The sequence below is a fragment of the Aythya fuligula genome, chromosome 1, assembly GCF_009819795.1.
Source record: "Aythya fuligula isolate bAytFul2 chromosome 1, bAytFul2.pri, whole genome shotgun sequence".
NCBI lineage: Eukaryota > Metazoa > Chordata > Aves > Anseriformes > Anatidae > Aythya > Aythya fuligula.
This window is the reverse complement of record NC_045559.1, coordinates 128,416,647-128,437,368: the sequence shown is the minus strand read 5'-3', so window position 1 is coordinate 128,437,368 and position 20,722 is coordinate 128,416,647. Positions and strand designations below refer to the sequence as shown.

The window sequence follows — 20,722 nt, the reverse complement described above, 5'->3', positions numbered from 1 at the left end:
ATCTCATATTTGAAAGTGCCATGAATCCAGGTAACTGAAATGCATATTTTGAATAATTCAAAGAACACTATCAGCCATACAAACAGGGCCAAAACAAAAACAACAAAAAAAAAAACCCTAATTTTAATAATTTAAAAATTAGATAGTTCAAATTTTCATTTCAAGATGAGATTTTTCTTTTAAAAGTTGATGGATTTTAAGAGTAAGGAAACCAAAGACAAAAAAAAAAATAAATAAAAAAGAAAAGAAAAGAAAAGAAAAGAAAATTGTAGTCAATCATTTATTTATTTATTTTTTCTTAGTCTGGAATTAAATTTTCATTTTCTTTAATATTTCCTAAGAAAAAAAAAATATATATGTATATATATTTTCTGAGTACATCTGAAAAGATGTTGAGTTATTTAATCTAATTTTTCAAACACTGAATGAAGAAGATCTGTTAACTTATCCAAGCATATATACAACTGGTTACTAGGTTAATACTGAGATAGATTTTTTGATGAAAATATAATAATATAATAGTGTAATAAATCTATGATAATTACCAGATGATTCTGTATGTGGGTTAAAACTGTTCTAGGAAAGGTATTGTGACGAATCCCAGCTTTATTTCAGATTCTTTAATACTCCTCTCCCACAAAATAAACTTAAAAGGGTGCTCTCACCTTCACTGAAATTTTGGAAGAGCTATGTGCATAACATAGCTGTCCATTACCTTAGGATGTAACAGACATCTATGGACGTTTTTGAAGTGATTGCAGTATAGTTTCAATACTTTGTTTTCTGATAATTCCTATAGAGTGTCCAGGTCTTACTCTGTTTGCTGAAACTGGAGACAATAAAGATACTTTGCATCCTGTAGGACTGAGTTCTTGATAAATAAAAAATGAACTTGTTACTTAGAAAAGTACTTAAGTTATACAAAAGAGTTTTTTAAAAAAATTATATATATTTATTATTGTTATTATTATTATTATTTAATGGGATAAAAGATGCCTTGAAATCTTTGCATTCTTAAGGAACAGCAGATATTTTGCCTAACTTAAATATCATATTTAATATTAAAATAGTTAATTTAAATGTAATTGCAATTATACCATCATTTGGGAAAGAGGTAACTAAGGAATGTTGAGTCACAAGTCCTATGCTCCTAAATATTTTTACTTATACAAAAATAAATAAATAAATAAATCAACAACGGCTATTTAACATTTTCACAGAGATAAAGGGCGAGTAGTTACTAGGGCAGGTTGCTTTCTTAAATTGTATAGGAGAGTCATTTATAAATGACACAACTATAACATACACAGATAAAAAATAAGTAGATATGTTAATGCTTTAGAATACGTATCTGTAAACTTTAAAAAAAAAAAAAAAAGTTTAAAATGACATGAAAAACATAATCTTGATGTAACATAATGATCAACAGACAAATTTTATTATTTTTTGAAAACTTTGTTATCCTGTGTTTGAGAGATTCTGAAAATATAGTTATGAATGTAGCCTTTTTTATCCAGCTTTGTCTGTTGATCTTAAGATGTAGAGACATCAGCATAGCTTTAAGTAGCAAAAAATCCTGCATGTCACTGGCTTTACAAGATGGCATTCAATGAAAATATTTGCACGACCTAATGCTGATTGCATTAATTAGACTCCTTCATTGCTTTGATTAAATCCCCTCATTGCATTTTACCGTCTATCAAATATGTTAATGTGCACCTTTTCAATGTTCATTAACACATTCTGCTGAAAACAGCTAAACATTCAAGTAGATGAATACAAAGACTGTTGGCTTTCTTATTTTGCTTTGTTCATAATATCTGCTGAAAGTGTGGAAAGTGTTCCCTTAGATGCTGTTCAATGGTTTAATATTGATTTTCTTAATGCTGTCACTTATTTAATGACTAGTATGACTAGTTTTAGGATGTTTTAAATTTGCTCTGAGAGGCAGACATCAATTACAGTTTCATCTACTTTGACTTTCTGAAATAGATGCAATCAAGGTAAAAATGTTGGCGTCCCTTTTGGTAAATAATGAATTTTGTTTGATTCCTAGTATTCATTTATTCATAAAATACTCTTGATAGTTTTGACATAAAACTAAACGATTCTTTTAAGACCCTGGATTGTAAGTCAAAAAGAAATTTTCTTTTCTCAGAGGACAGGGATGGTAAGTGAAACCACGTATAGATACTGAAGTGACATTATCAAGATATAACTTGGAAGAGCTGCATTGGAAACCTTGGGAGATGAAAACTTGTTAGAGAGGGTTTCGGTAGGAGAAATGAACATGGCAAACAGGATTACAGTCCCAGGCCTACTTAATTCAATAAATTCTCAATAACGTTAGCAGTAGTAGCTTCTTTGTTCCAATTAGAGTAAACACCAGAATGAAATTTATCCCTATGTGAAGGCCAGCACAACTCTGTGTTGTGCCTATGTGCTATGCCCAATGTGTTCTAAAAGCTAAAATCCTTAATTGAGAAATAAAACAGAGGTCTGTGCTGGCTGTCTCCAAGAGGATGAATTCCACAGAGTTTTCATGTATTTTGTTCCCAAAATTCAAATATGTTAATCTCTCTGCTCTATTATGCACGTGGGACAGTATAAAGATTGATTTTTCTTTGTTCCAAAAGAAACAGTTTCTTCCACATTAAAATGATGTATATTATACCAAAATAAAATAGTAAAAAATGCTAGATCAGAGTCAAGATAGAATTGATAGAATTGTTGGGGGAAAAAAAAAAAAAAGAAAGAAAAAAAAATGAAAGAAAGAAAGAGCCAAGATTTTCCTGAGTAAGTTCACAGAATAAAGCAATTATGCCAGTAAGCTTTGTATCTATTTTTGGAAGCATTCACACATGCAGCATTCAGCAGAAAATCCACTGTACAGCATGACTCCAGTTGAATATCACAGATGAGTAATCTACATCAGGCTGGGCAGAGTCCCAAGGAATTCAGATGTTCAGTGTCACAAATGACCAGGATTTTTTAGTTATCAGCTGTAGGAGAAGCTAAGAGCAGTTTGTGCATTGATGAACTAATTGTTAATTACAGAAATGACTAACAGTGAGAATGTTATTATTGTCGTTATGCCCTATATTTAATGACTGATACTATGCATCAGGTTCTCTGTTGGGATAAATGCATCAAATTCCAATTGTGTTTTGAGTACTTACGTTAGCAGAAAAAACAGCCATTCTTTAAAAACTTTAGTGGGGATAGAAGTTGGCTGTGGCTGGATAGATGATATTCCGACAAGAAAACACATACTACAAATAAGCTTGTTAGATCTCAGTTGAGCAATTTACATGTCTAGTTTTCACTGCATAAAGGACTCCCAATGAAGCCATTGAGGACACCTTACATGCTTAGATGCATAGTTAACCAAGCACTTTCCTGTTCCATGGCTTTGAAATCAATGATTAAGCCACTATTTTCCACTTAGCACTCATGTTCATGACTTCGAGAGAGAGTAGTCTCTCTGGTTAGCCCTTCCTATGTATGCAAGACCATCTAAGTCTGATGTTTGCATCAGACAACTGACTCAACACCTGGGTGATCAATGGGATCGGAGGGAAAGATGGGAGGAAGGCTGAGATCAAAGATGAGAGTAAGCTCAGAGTTAGTAAATAGGACTGAAGAGGGAGTGGGGATCTCCAGCACTCCCTGACACAGCAGTGCTTGAGGCCAAAGGAACACAAAACTTTGCAGAAGTTCTGGGGAGTGAGCCTGCTGGCTATGGAATTGCCATCCCTGACCTTGCCCAGCATGAAGTGAATGGAAAAATCTTTTCTCTCTAGATTCCTGTAACAGAAACTTAGTATATATGTGGATTGAGTCCCTAAATCTTCATGTAAATCTAATAAAACTGTTCAGATGAATATTCCTTTAGTGTGTTAGCATTACCATGATCTTATGTCTTGAGAACAGAGGAAAACTCTTTATCTGAGTTGCCTTAAGCTATTGCTGGCATCAATATTGCCAGAGAGATTTAAACTTCAGGTCCACACTTCTCATTCAAAACAGTGGTACTGTCAGAAAGAATTTGTGGAGCAGGTGTACTTGTGGTAGTGTAGGAGTGGATTACAGTCCACCCACACCTACCCTCAGGAGCTCACAGAATACACACTATAGTCTGTCTGAGCTCCATGTTGTGGTATCATTCTCAGGAGAATTTATCTTTATAAGATAACTACAACATTAGCACAGAAAAAGTAAATTCAAAATTCTGCACGATTGCATCTGACTGTATAAATGCACATCCCTCTTGGCTGCTTATACTGCAAGCATATGAGAAAACAAGTAACTGGTATTTTGATATGCAAGTTATATTTCCATTTTTATTTCTTATTTAAATATCTCTCTATATACATAAATACATAGATATAGATATTTATAGATAGATAGGAAAACCAGTCAGACATAAAGAAAGGTTTCAGTGCTGTTTTGCTTCTAACAACACAGTCTACAAAGAAAAACCACTACCACCACCACCAACAAAAGCTTTTTAAAGAGTATCAGTGTGATGGCTCTAACATATTTATGAATTATGAAGATATATTTTCAACCTACGTATGTGTTGGAAAAGATAGTATAACTCTATTGGTATTTATGATTTTGGTATAATATATATCATTATATGGAGGTTCTCCTATGAATAAGGATTTTTCAGACTAGCTTTTGCTAGCTAGATCATCAACTACTGAAATTCATGAAGGCACATTTATTTATTGTTAGATATTTCTAAACAGTTTGCTGATTTGACTGATTTATGATTTCTGTGTCATGGGGGAAAAATCCCTCTGCTTTCTGTGGTCTTCATTACATATCTTATTTTAATAAAAATTAAAAACAGTTGCTAAACTAGCAATAGCAATTGTATATTATTATATAGTTATATGTCAGTCACTGATGGCAGTTCCTGCCTTTGATGTAGAATGAAGGTCATGTAGACAGGAAGGTCAAGAGCCTTCCTGTCTTTTTTATTGATACTGTCCCATGTAAACATATAAGAAATTTTTTAAGACCAGGAGACAAGACAAAGTATGCTTAGGTTTGTTGTATCCTCACAAGATGTGATAATATTTTTTTTTAAATCAAAACTGCAAGTTAATACTTGATCTTAAACTGCATGAAAGAACTCCATCATAAAAGTGCGGTGGCTTGTGAAAAGCAGATAGATGTTTTTCTAAGTACCTTTAATAAACGTGCTATTCTTAGACCTCTATCTGGTGTGTCTTGCTCTGATTAGAAGATGTTCATATTTTGACTCACATCTACACAACAGCTAGTATGGAAATGATAATGAAAATGAGAAAATACACATTCCTAGTAAGACTGTGAAATTTCATTCCATAGTCTCAAAAATTACATCTGTTTGGATGTTAGAAATATTCTTCCTGAGCAGCAGCACATTTCATCATGAACTTATTGATAGAATGGTGGGAAACGCTGAAGCTTGGTGGGGCTCATTCCATGGAGTTCGTATATTTGGCAAGCTGCTTACTGCAGGTCTAATCAGAGTGAAAAAAATTATTTACATTTTAAGAATGATGATTTTTTTAGACTATAAGGTTCAGTGGCCTAACTAAACCCATGTCAACTCATACATTTTCCAAGTCAAAAGCACAGCGCTGCCATTTTAATGTACTGCTGCTACTACAAAACAAATCTTAAATGTAAGGCTTTTGTTCCTTTGACAGAATTATTTGCTAATGTATTCCTTCAGATAACGTAACCTATATAAATATTATTAAATATTTTCCCTTTAGAGGAAGAGTAGATATATTTCCAAGAAAGTATTCACAGACTAGCTAAGTGCTGCAATTTCAGGTAAATATGCTATAAGAGAAGGGAAAGATGGGGGAGATGATGCTTTTATTTGCTGACTTTGTAAATTCAGGATAAGGAGAATAGACATTAGAAGCTTTCCATTCTCTCTGTTGGGTTTTGGATTAGACACTGAAAGCTCTTTTCATACTCTTTTTTAATAGCTAGTTCTCGACACGGTATTAATGCTGGTTCTAAATGAACCTCTATATAATTGCTGTCTTCCCAGTTGTGACTAACAGACCACTCAGCAAAAGAATGCAATTAGAACAGTTTTAAAGGGATGCAGGGAGGGAGGAGTGAATGAAATAACATACAGAGAAAAGCATACGGTAGATAGAATAAGGATGCAAACAGTAAATAAGAAGTGCTGATTTAATTTCTCCTCTACAAATCTGGATTCACTGAAATTAGCAACTATTCATGAGTACATTAGAAATAATTGATTTACACATCGGAAGCAATTTATTTAAATTAGTCGTTTTATAGCATCTTTGTTGAAATTGTATATAGCTAGCCACAATGCTTTCTGACTTTCTAAGTACCACTGAGATAATCTATAGCATTTGAAAGAATGTTGTATTTAACATTGGAGGTTGCAGTTAATATTTTCTTCATCAATGAAGTAATTTTGATTTGGAAAATGTACCAGTTGTGTTTGTTTGGTTCAGTATGGCATTTATACTGCTTAATTTTCAAATGACATCTCTCATATTCAAAAGATAACATAAATATTTGCTGTAACACTGGTACTGTAATAAGTGTAATAGCATAATGAATGCTAAAGTGGGCTTCCAATTTTGGTAAGTGGCTCAGTAACCTTTTTACATGGCATTTCTGTAGGACTACAGAGTGAACATTTTTTTGAGACAGCAGTGGAACGACTCACGCCTGGCTTACAGTGAATATCCTGATGATTCCCTGGATTTGGATCCCTCTATGCTGGACTCTATTTGGAAACCAGATTTATTCTTTGCCAATGAGAAGGGAGCAAACTTCCATGACGTCACAACAGACAACAAGCTGCTAAGGATTTCTAAGACTGGAAAAGTGCTGTACAGTATCAGGTAAACCAGTTAACTTTATTTTTTGGCTCTTCATCCTATTCTTTCCTCTAAATCCCTGCTTTTCTGAATGCAGCTAGGCTTGCAGAATATACTTTACATATTTATTTTTTTCTTGTCCCTTGTGTACAACTGAATTGAGACTTAATCACAGCAGGGTAGAAAGAAAATATGCCTACATTCCTTTGCTAAGCTTTTACTTCTCACAAGATGGTCTGAAAGTGGCACAGCAGTACTACTTAACCTTGTTGGAAACTTAAGGATGTCTACTTATTTATAGGTATTCCTCAGTATTCCCATCAACATTAGCTCAAGCCTTCTTAGAAAGAGAAGAAATCAGCTCTTCAGTGGATGGTGGGTTGTAATTCAAAATTAAAGGGGAATATTATTTAAATGACTTCTGAAAACCTTAGGTAAAAATGGGCTTGAAACACAGTAAATGACACGTGAGTGGCCATGTAATCGGATGTATCTTTTCACAGTTAAAAATAACTGGAATTATGGAAAGCTTTTGTTTTAATACTAAGTGCATTGAAGTGTGTATCATGTGACTGGATTTAGGCTGAATGAATAAACACTTTGACAAAATATGATTGGATATGATCTGATGAAACAGGACATGTGCAGAGAATCAACTGCATTTCACAGGCATAAACTACAGCAAATCTGCAGTATTTGTTTGACATTCAGCTTATTGTGCATCATTATCTTAGTATAAGTAGTCAAAGGTGCAAAACCACTGCTCTTAGGGTGATTTAAAAAAATGTATTGTTCTGTGTGTTCCTGGGAATGCTTTTTACTTTTTCCCATTTTTGAATTGTGGAAAGTAAATATGGTAGTATCTATTTAATAGATTGCTTAGTGAATTTACTTGTTGGTAAGGAAAATCAATTCAGAAGACAGTTGTTTCTGACAAGGCATTCTGTTTGTGACCTGGATTTTCACTAAGGAATTTTTATTGATCCAGGTGTCCTGGCTAAGGAGAGTGGTGTTCTGTAGGATGCTAGATTAATAAATAATAACATGGCACTTTCTCCATTTCACAGAATTGCAGAATCACAGAATTGTAGGGGATTGGAAGGGACCTCAGGAGATCATTGGATCCAACCCCTCTGCCAAAGCAGGTTCCCTAGAGCAGGTTGCCCAGGTAGGTGTCCAGATGGGCCATGAATATCTCCAGATAAGGAGACTCCACAACCTCCCTGGGCAGCCTGTTGCAGTGCTCTGTCACCAAGTACGGGATTTTACATGATTCCAGTGGAAATTACTCAATAAGACCTCATTTGTGTTTGGATAGATTAACCAGTGTGGGACTTATACATTTATTGAGCAAGGTTTCAAATTGACATACCTGAAGAGTTTGAGAAAAATAGTAGGATAGGAGGATGAAGCTAGCACTAGCGGAGTGATAAATATGCTGTCACTTACAAATATTTCTTGTTTCATCCTGGGAAAGAAATGAATGCATCTGCTTGTTTGAATGACATCAGACACTGTCTTATTGGAGGCAACAGTGCAGCTGGGTGCTGTTCTGAATACAGATAGATAATTTCTCTGACATTTGTCCATGCGGGAAAAGTAATATTTCAAGCTGTCATACCACATTTGTAAAATTCCCACACCTAAATGCAAATTCATACAAAGTAGAGTAAGCAGTATTCCAACCAAGGACTAAACAAAACTCATCGTTTCTCATTTGTAACACAAAACAGCAACAAAGGCTTACCTTGTACTTCTCACATGGCATAGAATTTTGAATAACACTGTACAGTGAAGAAATCTTTCCTGAGTACTGGACTTTGAAGTCAGAATTAATTAGAAAAACTTGTCTTTATTCTCTAGATGCTGGTTGCCTGTTGCTTTTAGTTGTGCTGTGTTGAAATAAACAAGAATATTTTAGTGATTCGTTTCAGTACACCGAGAAAGGTATAATGTTGCCATTTTCACTACTACACCAAAAGGACTTAACCTCACACAGTGGTATTTAACATTTAGCAATTAGTGTGCTCTAAATGTTTAAAGCACTTCACAAATATGTCTGAAATGTAGTAGTGCAGGCTGTTTTGTCATATTTCCAAATTTAATAAAATCAAGGACAAATTAATCTTGTATAAATATGCACTGTTTCTATTAAATGAACTTAAAACATCTCACGGTAATTAATGGGTAAGAAACAAGTTGTGTGTATTATACAACAACAGCGTTCATCTTCCCTATACATGTACACTGCACTTAAACAGTGAAATATGCTATACCAGAGGCACAGCTTGTTTGTGCTGTTAAATGCTGTGAGAGGTAAATCCTGCCCTTTCTGAAAAGAATTTGGAAAGCCATAGGTCAATATTTTACTTAAAAGAAACAGCTGGTGTAGGAGATGTGTGCTCAGGTAAGTTATTTCAAGGTCACTGAGGGAACAACCCCTGTGTTACTCCCAACACAGTGCTCAACTCTGGGAATTGTTTTATCCTGTGGTAAGCATGGGGCTGTGTGTCTTCCTTTCAGTGAGGGATAAGCCATCTTGCATTCACTGGTGATGGTAGAGATGGCGTAGATTTCAGTCATTGTTTACCTTATAGTAATTAATTATCATGCTCATGCTTGCAAACTGCTAGATCTATATTTAATTCACTGGGAGTTGTTATAGAAAATAAAGCCGGAGTGGTTGATATACTCACCTATGAATCATGTAAGTTTAGGAGTCTAAACCTATCTTTAGATGTTTTCTGCATGCTCAGATGGCTACCTTGGTATCTGTTTTAATCTCAGATATTGATATCATGGTATATATGCTATATAAAGCCTGAGGAAAGACCAATATGGAGAAAGCTTCTGAGCCTACAATATTTGTAAGAGATTTGGTGATGGGTATGGGAAACATGAAGGATTATGGAGCTATAATAGTTTAGTTTCATACTTGCAAAAGATTCTGTATCATTTTAAAGGACAGACAAACTTGAAGTTTTAAGGTGGAGGATGATATTTTTGCTCCAGCCCTGGAAGCAAACTAGCACACAGACTAGGTCCTTGGATAAAACTGATTTAAACCCTTGGGTACTGCAGAGAGAACAAGAACACTGGGAAGGGAAACCAGATTTATTCAATACCACAAATATACACTTTTGTCACTAGTGACATGGCCACAGCTCTTAGAGGTGCATGTATTTTAAAAGGCAGCAGTTACAGTAAAGTTAAATTCAGCAAACAATTGTATTTTATTCGGGATCAGTCTCAGTGGCACTCTTTGAGCTACAGAAAACTGTTAAATAACAATAGTTTTTGTTTTAAAGCACTCTGCAGAGAGCACTCAATGAGAGGGGTTCATTATAGCAGCATTCAATATAATTGGGTTATGTTGTGTATATTTTGTATGCCGAAAAACAATGAGAATTAGAATCTCATCCCACACAATGTAACCCCCCAGATGCCTGTGACTCATCCCTCTGAGCTCCCGACCCTTGAATGATCTCTGCATGGACTGGATTTTGTAGAGGGACTACACACTTGCAAATAATGGCAGTGCTATGCGATGGTACTGAGAGGCCTGTTCCTGGCACTCAAATCCCATATGACACCTGGGTTTTCTATTGTGTACACTGCTCAATGGATTTTATGTTCCAGGGGCAAGGATCATATCTTCTCTGTCCCACTGTGGACACCTGGGACACCAGTAAAATGCTAAAGAACCACACAGGAGACTTTGCTTTCTCTCTGAGCTACAAATATGTGCTACCTGATTCCCAAAAATTCATTCCAGGCTGCCAGCCAGTTCAGAATATTAGCATTTGCCAAAAAGGTTATTTTAGCAAAGTGTCTTCCTTCCTTCCTTCCTTCCTTCCTTCCTTCCTTCCTTCCTTCCTTCCTTCCTTCCTTCCTTCCTTCCTTCCTTCCTTCCTTCCTTCCTTCCTTCCTTCCTTCCTTCTTCCCTTCCTCCCTTCCTCTCTTCCTCCCTCCCTTCCTTTCTATGAATTAATTACCCCCCTCTCCTTTTAATATTTTAATTGCATCTCAGTCATATGAGCTTGATGCACAAGCTGATATAACTCAACAGTAGCATAGATCCATTGAACCTGGAATATATTGGCCAGGAAGGTAAAGAGGCTGGAACCTCTCCTTCTTCTACTACTTTATTTTATTATTTTTTTTTTCACTTCCAATAGCCACAGAGGCTGTGAAGCTGTATTTTGAAATGTCATTCCATTACATTTAGTCAGGCAAAGTTACAAAGCAGATTACTTCATATTTTTAAAATATGCAAAGAATTTAGAAGGTGTTGCATAATTTGACAAGAGACTTATATGGAATTCTAGGGAGGAGATTTGAGCATATCACAAATTATTTTTCTGTCCTATTTTTGTTACTTCTATTACAAGAGCAATGAAATACCTAGGAAGAAATTCCTCAAGTCTTTCAAAATAGTATTTTTTATCTTTGGAGTTATTTAGACAATTGCTTCTGCATGGTTTCAACTCTTAACCTAGATTTAATTGTTAAATATTATTACAGAGGAAGGTGGTGTCTACTAGAGAGCAATACTGTGCAGCTAGGGCATCATGAATCTGGAAACACAAGATATTTGTCTGGTCTGTATTTGTGCAGCTCTTCTGGGGGTGATTTATAGACACTTCATTTGGAAAAAGTATCTAACAGGATGAGCTGGCATATCCAAAAGCTCTCTCCTACTTATTTAACCAAGGAGAGGTATCTGTGAAAACAGCACATTTATTTACAATACCATCCTCTGTGCCACTCGTGTTACTCACAAGTTTCCAAAACTGACTCTTCATTGAGAGACCACTGAGTCTAACCCTGACGTGGGGTTAGACTCAGGGCACCATTTTGGGTTACATTACAATCTATGGTTACAATATCACTCATGTAAATCATCAGAATTAATCTATAACACTTCTATAATTCAGTTTTTCTGAGTGAAAGTCCTGTGCTGTGTAAGTCTCCTTTGTATCTGTGTTCTTTGTCCTATGGGAAGAAAATGCAAAGCAGATTTAGGAGATACATAAGTTACACTGGTTTTCCATTCACAATAGACTGTATTTGGGAAATGATGTCCATTACCCTCCTGAAAAATGTTTCTTATAAATAAGAGTATATCTTAGATCTGTACTGTTACTACAAGATCTCTTGCCATATTACAGTAAATTCAGGCATGGATCTTTAACAATAATCTTAGGGTACAAACCTTATCAGCTACCCAGCAATGTAACTCCATTTACACCTGATGACGTTGTGTGTGATCATCACAGCACGACAAAGTCTAGCCTAACAGAGTGGTAGAAAATGTTGTGTTCCACAGTTCTGCACATATCCTGTGCTTAAGTTCAGTGACTTCAATCTTATTTTACAATCTAGTGTTGGGATTTAAGAGGATTTGGACTTTACTAACAGCATTGTCTTTTCATGTGACAGATTAGAAGAGGGGGAGGAGACAGAATGTTACCACGATTGAAGTGGTTGTTTGCTACGTAGGAACCCTTATCTCCTACCTCACACTCATATTTATTACCCCAACTTCTACCAGAATAATATTGATATTGCCAAGGTAGGGATTGTCCCTTGGAAGTGAATCTCAATCAGCACATGAACATTTTCTTATAAAAGTGTTTATTCTTCCACTGGCAAAACTCCAGTTCCATGTTCATTACCATGATTATCCAAAAGAAAAAAAAAAAAAAAAAAAAATCTTCACATGTCTGGAAGTAACTTTCTTACATTAAATATATATATATATATATAAAGACTTTTAAGGAGAAATGCAGAACTTCTACTTGAAATAAAAAACATATAAAGTTTTGAGTTAGCTATTCTATACTATAGGTAGAGGCTTTACAGACATATAAATAGTGCTAGAACCACTAGACTTTATTAAACTATACATTGTTTGTTACTGGTATATGGTGACTTCTGAAATTGTAACTGCATGCTATGTGAATCCAACAAGTTTGACAAATTTGTCTTCCCATGGGCATAATTACAATAATAATGCTTTCAAAGGCTAAAAAGTTGTGTCCCTTTTTACGACAAGTAGCCATTCTAATTATTGCTGAACTCAATGTCTTTGGATTATGATTAGCTCCCCACATTTTACCTTTTTCTTTTTTTTTTTTTCTTTCCTTCTTGCCCTTCCTCCTACTTCTTCTTCCACCATCATGTCCCTTCCTTTTGGGGTCTTTTAATTAAATGGTCTCAGATGCTTCTCATCCTTTTGCATGGTTCCCTAACATCTTAACTGTGCCCTCCCATCATCCACTTTTGTCTCTCTCATTTCCTCCTAATCTACATACAAATCCTGGCTGAGTCTCTAGCAATGAATTTCCAATACCCTTGTTTTTCTGTTGTGCCTAATGTACTTGTTTTGCATAAAAATAATAAACCCTCCTAAATAAATAATAAAGCTTAATGCAGGTACTTTGTTATGCAACTAGCACAGCTATTGTCAAAACCCCATTGATCATCTTGCTTAAGGAAAGAATAATTTACATTTTAATGACACAAAATTAGTTGCTTTTTCACTTCATCAGGCATTTAAAGCAAAGTGGGGATATGGACATTATACTTGAACATGTACTGCCTCACTAATTCCTCTAATGCTTTGCACGTCTCCAGCTGACATACAAAAACATTGGATGTGAGGTAAATCCAAACACAACAGAAGAGCTACATAAACTGAAGGGCAATGCTGCCAAGAGAACGAAAGGCTCTGAGCCAGTCATGAGAAAGCTTAAACTGGAAGTTATAACCTTTCCAGCCATCTACACTTCAAATTCCTAAAACAATATTCCAACAGAAATAATGAAAGGCATAGGAAGGAACTCAATATCAGTAAATGAACCATGATCATTTTTGAAAGGGCTTAGATGATGTGACTATATGTGATAGGAGATGACCATATTTAATTGTCCAAGATGTCAAGATGTCACTTCTATAGCCCTATATTTTTGTGTCTCAAATAAAAAGGAAGGCTTTTTTTTTTTTTTTTTTTTTTTTTTTTTTTTTAGTTAAAAAACTGTGAAATGCTGTTGGAGATCAATTTGTACACATGCAGTTGTCTTGGCTGACAAGATCAAAAAATATTGGCAGCTGGTTACTTCTGGATAGCTAAGCCAATAGGATTGTAAAGCCAAGCCACACATCTGCATGCTTGCTCTCCTGGTTAACAGTGATGTCTGCCCTTGACTGCTTGTGACTGATCACTGCATTTAACCATTGAGCTTACTTTAGAGCAGTCAAAGGTTAGATGGAAAAAGTTGTAGGTACAGGAGCCTTTTCTAAGTAAATGGCATAAAAAAAGCATGTTTTCCTGGAACTTGCTCTCGGGGATGGAGGTCTTTTGCCAAATGCATTGCAATGTATGGCTTAGTACAGAGATGTCATCGTTCCAGGAGGAAAGCAGCAGCATCCTAAACACATACTGCAGGAAAATTAAGATAGAAAATAACAGAGGAGAATGGAGAGATGAAATAATATTCTTCCTGGAAAGGAAGCAGGTGGTTACAGAATTTAACTGTTACATGAAATCATACTTGAATGTCATTCCACAGATTTGGTTGAGCAATAATCGGGAAATCATTTGCTGGCAACTCGTGTGCTGGCATTGCGTATTTACAGACAATACTGGCATTACAATGAGAAGTGGGATGCCCATAATGAGAAATCCACCACCCTGCTCATTCTGTGCCAGCTCCCATTTTAAGCAGTCCATGAAGCAAAGCAAAGCACTGGAGGGAGAGACAGCACGCTCATAAACAGCAGTACGTGAAACTCCAGGCTGCATTTCACTTTTTGCCATAGCAGAGAAGGCTCCATGTCTCCTCTGAGCTCAACTTCAACCCGTTCCCATCTGACAGAAATGAAACAAATATTAGAGAGGAATTCCAGGGCTCCTCAAAAATAAGGGGAAAAGCAAACAGTTTGATTGTTCCATTTAACTGGACAAAGCCTGTAGACTGTGAAAATTACCAGAAATGACATTCAAAATGATGAGTCAGGTCTCTGAAAAATAATGAGATGGTCTACACAATGAAAAACCTTTTAAAAAATAAATGTAACCATTTCTTCTTTCCTTCTTCTTCTTTTTCATTTTTTTTTTCCTGTTGTTGTTGTTTTGGTCTTCTAATATATGAACAATGTGTGTGCCCTAATTTCAGGCACAGATCACTCATGAGGTGGGGCTGGGAAAAATGTAAGGAGATTTTACATTTTCCTGCCTGTTTCAGTGCCACTAGTCTAAATGGCATTTGCTCCCATGTCATGCAATGCTGTCACGGTTGCTGTGCAACTCTATCTCCCCTGCCAGTTAATGGGGAACTTTGCCTGTTTGTGCTTAGGCAATATTTTTATGTTCTTTCAGCAGCTGAAAGGATCAGAAATCCAATTTTCCAACAGGAAAAAAAAAAAAAAAAAAAAGAGAGAGAGAGAAAAGAAAAGCTAAGATATTTACCTTTATTGTCAGCTCAGAGCTTTAAGACAAACATCAGAAATCGTGGAATTTATGATAGCATCTTTAGAATTGGCAATGATGAAAAATATCCCAGTTCCTCTAACAGACCCAGGACTGTGGGTTTTGCACAGGTATAGGAATTTTCATTTAAATGGCAAGTAGCCAATGTTGACATGACCGTGCACGCACTACTTGTGTTCTGGTGTTTGCAGTGTAAATTCCCAGATTGTAATGTTGCCTGTCCCACCAGCTAAGCTGCAGATGGGTGTAGCTTGAAAGAATGAAGTGATAAGAATAGAAGCAAAAAGTTATTTTTGATACCATGCCCACTCATGGCAAGGCGTTTGTTGCTCTTCTTACTTTCTGTAAGCTAATCATGCTTTCTTTGGAGATAGATATGACTTGCACCCTTGTCACCAGCACTATTTAAATTTCCAACAGTATTTCTGTAATTAAGTCTGATTCTAGTTATTTCTCATTATAAAAATGGTATGAGGCAGCTGGTGTTCTGTAGCCCACTCACAAACTGCCACACTTACAGGTTTGTTAATGAAAAGGCTATTCCCCTTGTTGTCAGACACCTGGTGTGGAAGATCCACAGGGTCTTTCTCTTGTGGGTTCAATGCCTTCCTTCTGAGTGGGAGCTATCGCTTACATCAAGTGAGGTTTGGGGCAGTCAAAACATATCAGGCTGTATTAGCTGCTTATAAACATGAAGTGGGGTAGAATGCAGTTTAATTTTTGCTTCCAGATCCTGGCTCCAAAGAGAGGTGGGGGTGGTATGTGGCAGGAGCTGGGGTAAAAGACAGGGCAACAGGAAAGGAAGGGGGAAAAGGTACAATGCTAAACAAGAATGAAGAGGAAAGAGGCTTTTTGAAATGTGGGGTGCAAGAGCAAGCACAGGAGGAGGTGGTAAAGTATGTCCAGGGATCAGAGAAAGGATAGGACAGGAGTGAAGGATGAAGAGGAATGAGGTGAGCACAGAGCACCAGTGAGATTTCATTGCAGTGCACATGAATACCTCTGAGCTCCCTTGGCTGCACATATATGTCACCCTCCCTCCACAGGCTTTTCCTTGGATGTTGATGACTGGCTACAGCTGCTATTTTTAGGGCATATGTAGTGAGCTGAGCTCCGCTGCTGGCCCATCTGAGGGCCAGCCTATTTCCATCTGGAGGAAACACTGACATTGCAAAAACAAAGTGTTCAGGTGTTAAAGATCACCAGCTTGAGTGTTTCTGATTAAAAACATGCTGTCAGGCTATTTATTTTCCCAGAATTTTTTATTTATTTATTATTATTTTTTTAAATTTTATCGTTTCTGTAATGAGGGAAGCTGCAGCCTACAGGACTTCTGCCTCTCTGCTTGCAGAAGTGGGAAATGAATAAATGACCTCTGGATAAAGCTGATAAGGGGACTTTCTGGGGTTACCAGAAATGAAAAAAGAAATGAAAGATGTTGAGCTGGATGAGAAAGAGAGATAGGCCAACAGTCCAAGTCTGAATGATATCTTATGACATTCTGCTGAAACCAGGGTAAAAAAGACCGGATCTTGAATGAAATGTTAGGTGAAGAAATCTGAGCAGTGTCCATTAATTCTGAAGACATTTAAGAAGCATCAGCAAATGCTGCTCAGAAGGATTTACCTAGTGTATGAAGGAGACCTTATGAAGAGGATCTCTAGAGTATTTCGATTACAGCCCTGCCTCTGCCATGACATCACTCAGTAATATTAGTGATTTATTTTTTATTACTATTTTTTCACAGTGCTGGCCAATTGTTCATTCTCTGCCTCTGCATTTTGTTCTGTTCATACTCTATTTGCAATATTCCAGGGTTTATTTCTTCCTTGAGCGTGGGATGAGCAAAGGAAAGAAGAGAGTAACTTGGCTTCCCCTCCAGAGTCCTGCCATCCCTGGCATTGTGCCTGACATGCTGGAGTGTTGAAGATCCAGCTCTGTTTTGATCCCTGCCTGTTCAGCTGCAAAATCTAAAGTCCTCATCCCCAGAGCACCCTCCCTGAGCTACCTGTGTGACCTGAGCCTACCTTCTAGGGGGTGGTTACAAAATCTGTTGTTTATGAATCTTAAATGCCTTGGGAGTGGTGTGCCTGGAAAAAAAAATAAATAAATAAAAGAAAAAAGTTCTTTAACAGTTTCTTCTGTCTTATTAATGAATAAAGTACTCATCAATCTAATTGCCAGTTAAACTTGCACTTTGTACCAAGTCTCTGGGAGCGTCTCTTGAATTTGCCAACTAAATTTGAGACACTTTTTTTTTTTTGAAACTTTTTCTGTCAATGTTATTGTTATGGGCAATGTGGGTAGCTACATCAGCCTACGCACTTCTGATCCTGTTTCACTATTAATGTAAATGTAGAAGTAGTGTCATGGCACCTAAGTGTGGAAACACATACAGGATCATATTTATTTATTGATTTATTGATTTATTTATTTTTAATGAAAAAGTGTCAAGTGCTATAAAGTGACTCACCACTGTAGACTTCACTTGAGCTACTTCGGACTTTGGGAGCAGAACATTTAGCTTGTTGTAATCTTGTTGAAAATCAGTGGGTCTACAGATGACACTAGGCAACAAGTGTTGGGTTCAATGTTTGCATTACTTCTGGTAAAAAGGGTTACAGAGGCAAAGATGTTAACTATGAATGGCTACTCTGCTAAGAAGAACAACAAGTAGTGATAAATCTGTAATGGCATGGTATCTTGAGCTAACCTCATCAATCAGTGAATAGAAGTTATTTTCCATTTGTCAGGGTAAGCAGAAAATAATTTAGCCTTTCTGAAAGACACTGTTGGTTAGGGAGGGAAAGAAGAGATGTCAACCTTTGTGTGAACCAGCATAATAATCATTTTTTCAGCTCTCCTGCAGAAGAGAAATGGACATATCCATCTAGCCATCTGTGGAGATAGACCAATTTAATCCCTGGGAGACTTGAAATCTGTAGATGGATGCATTTGACTAATGATTAGTTTCATACTAAACTAATGGAATAGACACCTCTTCCCATGTATGTAGTCAAGCCCCCAGACTCCTTGAGGGTTTGGGGGAGGAGAAAGGGATGAAGGGGAGAAGAAGCAGTCATCCTACAATCCATGCTTGACAGTCAGTAAAATCTAAATGGTAGATAGGCCATATCTTCTTCAATGAGTACAAGAAGAAGACATTTTGCAGCCTTTTAGAAAATCATTTGCATAAAGATACTCTTGAAATGAACTTTACAAATGTAACCCATATTTAGAAGATGACTGAAAAGAAGGAAGAGAAATTGATATATCAACATTTCAGGAAAAAAATGCAGAAGCGGTCTTTTGTCAATACTTGAAATCAGCAATTTGAACAGCTCAAACCTTAATCCAGGAGATTACCTAGTAAAATGAGACTAGTTAGCATTTTCAGAACACTTCAAATATTTAAAGGAGTAAGGATCATATTTTCAATGGCATTTATATGTCTACAAAATGTATGTTTTTTCTCCTCTAATGGCTTATATTTCTAATGCATATGGTATTTGCTCCCAAAGGTTAAATAAGAGTTTATTTCCTATGGTAATGTACAGAGGACTACTAGGTGCTTTTCTTTTCTTCATCTCAATGCAGTTCACTACCACTGACAACCAATCTCTGATTTCCTGATATTGTCATCTTGTACACTGAAGCCTGTGTCAAGAGGACAAGAATGGTAAATTCTCTGTGTAGCCCATGAGTAGGCAAAAGCACAGAAATGGTGAATGGGCTTTTTGATCAGAACATTTTGATTACAGTTTTCTAAATATCATCTTCTTGTCATAGTGATGTAATTGCAGGACAGTAGGACTAAGTGATTCAGTCAAACCATCCCCAAAAAAGTCACATGATGAAGAAGCAAGCTGAAAGAGATTGAGTAAGATGTATTTGCTGAGAAACAAATATATCTTGAGGATCCACAGGACACAAATAGTGAAATATTTTTTCATAAAGATCACATTTGCCTGTAGGACAACCTACTTTCTAGGTTAGCAGCTAGCCTGTTGGTTCACTGACATAATTTAAAAATAATAATAATTTCTAATCGTACCATGTTAATGTTTCAATGTGCCTTCAAATGAAACAATTTAGTTCTCATCCTTGATGGCAAAAGGAACACAGAAAGTTTTGTTTATTATTTTGTGTGTGTGTATGTGTGTCAGTGTTGTTTTTTTTTTTTTTTTTGGGGGGGGGGGGTCTGAAGGTAATCTGAAATAAATGTGTTCTTTTTATATAACTTTGTTTTGTTTTCCAAAACAGATAGTCATTTGTAATTATGTCATCCCAGCATCTTGGCTTGTTAAAAACAGTTTATTCTCCCCACAGTTACAAGAAAATTATAACAGAGGAGAAGCCTTGAAACAGATTTCAAATCAACTGTAAACTACCTGCCCCCCCCCCCCCCTTAAAAACAAACAAACAAACAAACAAAACATTAAGTATATTCCCATCCAAGTAAAAGTATGCCTTATCTGGGACAAAAACAGCTAAAAATTTAAAAGATAAATTTAGTTTGTATGATAATGTTCCTTTAGGCTTAGTTTCTTGTTTCTGCCTTCTTTATCTTTTAATGCTATGTGATTCTTGTTTTTACTTTTTTTTTTTTTCTTTTAATGTATAAGCAGTAAGGACGAATGGTTGAAAATGGGTCTCATACGCAACAAAAGCACACTCTATTGAAAAAAACTCAATTGTTATGTTTTCTTCCTTTGCTATTCCAAAACAGAGCTTTAAAATGTATGTTGCATGATCAGTCACTTCAGGTTTTGCATTATTTGGGTTCACTGCTCTACGTAAAACATTCACTGGTACATTAGTGGAGAGCATTTCTTGCTGTCTTACTGTTCTTGTCTCTGCCTCTTTTCTGTCCAGTCAATGCAGCCTGCTTTGCTTACATGTTTAGTCCTCACACACTCTCATGTCCTTAAAAGCTAAGAGGGGACAGAGAGTCTGGTCTCTGAGTGTCTAAGATTTGTCCTTGATTTTTCAAACTATAAGTATGGAGCTTTGGATAAAATCTGTAGATTTCTAACAACAGCTTTTCGTCTTCTTCTTCTTTTTTTTTTTTTTTTTTTCTTTTTTTTTTTTTTTTTTTATCTCATTCAATTTTAGGCTTACTTTAACCTTATCCTGTCCCATGGACTTGAAGAATTTTCCTATGGATGTACAGACATGTACAATGCAGCTAGAGAGCTGTGAGTGTCCAATTGCTTTACCTAGTGAACAACAGGACTTTAACTTTTGGTGGTTAGATAGTATGTGCATTTTTGTATTTGTGTTTTCAGACTCAATATTCCTATTTTGTAATGAAGAGTCATGGAGGAGGAGTGCTTTAACTACCCATCACCTA

The 20,722-nt window shown here is 36.2% G+C and overlaps 1 protein-coding gene across 2 annotated transcripts in view; it reads left to right on the top strand.

Moving 5' to 3' along the window:
• Positions 1-20,722, top strand: part of GLRA2 (glycine receptor alpha 2) — a 136,884-nt gene that overhangs the window by 22,511 nt on the left and 93,651 nt on the right. For both annotated transcript variants that reach the window (XM_032207871.1, XM_032207870.1), the window contains exons 4-5: positions 6,676-6,899; positions 20,485-20,567. In XM_032207871.1, coding sequence (XP_032063762.1) covers positions 6,676-6,899; positions 20,485-20,567 — 307 coding nt within the window. The remainder of the gene's footprint in view (positions 1-6,675; positions 6,900-20,484; positions 20,568-20,722) is intronic.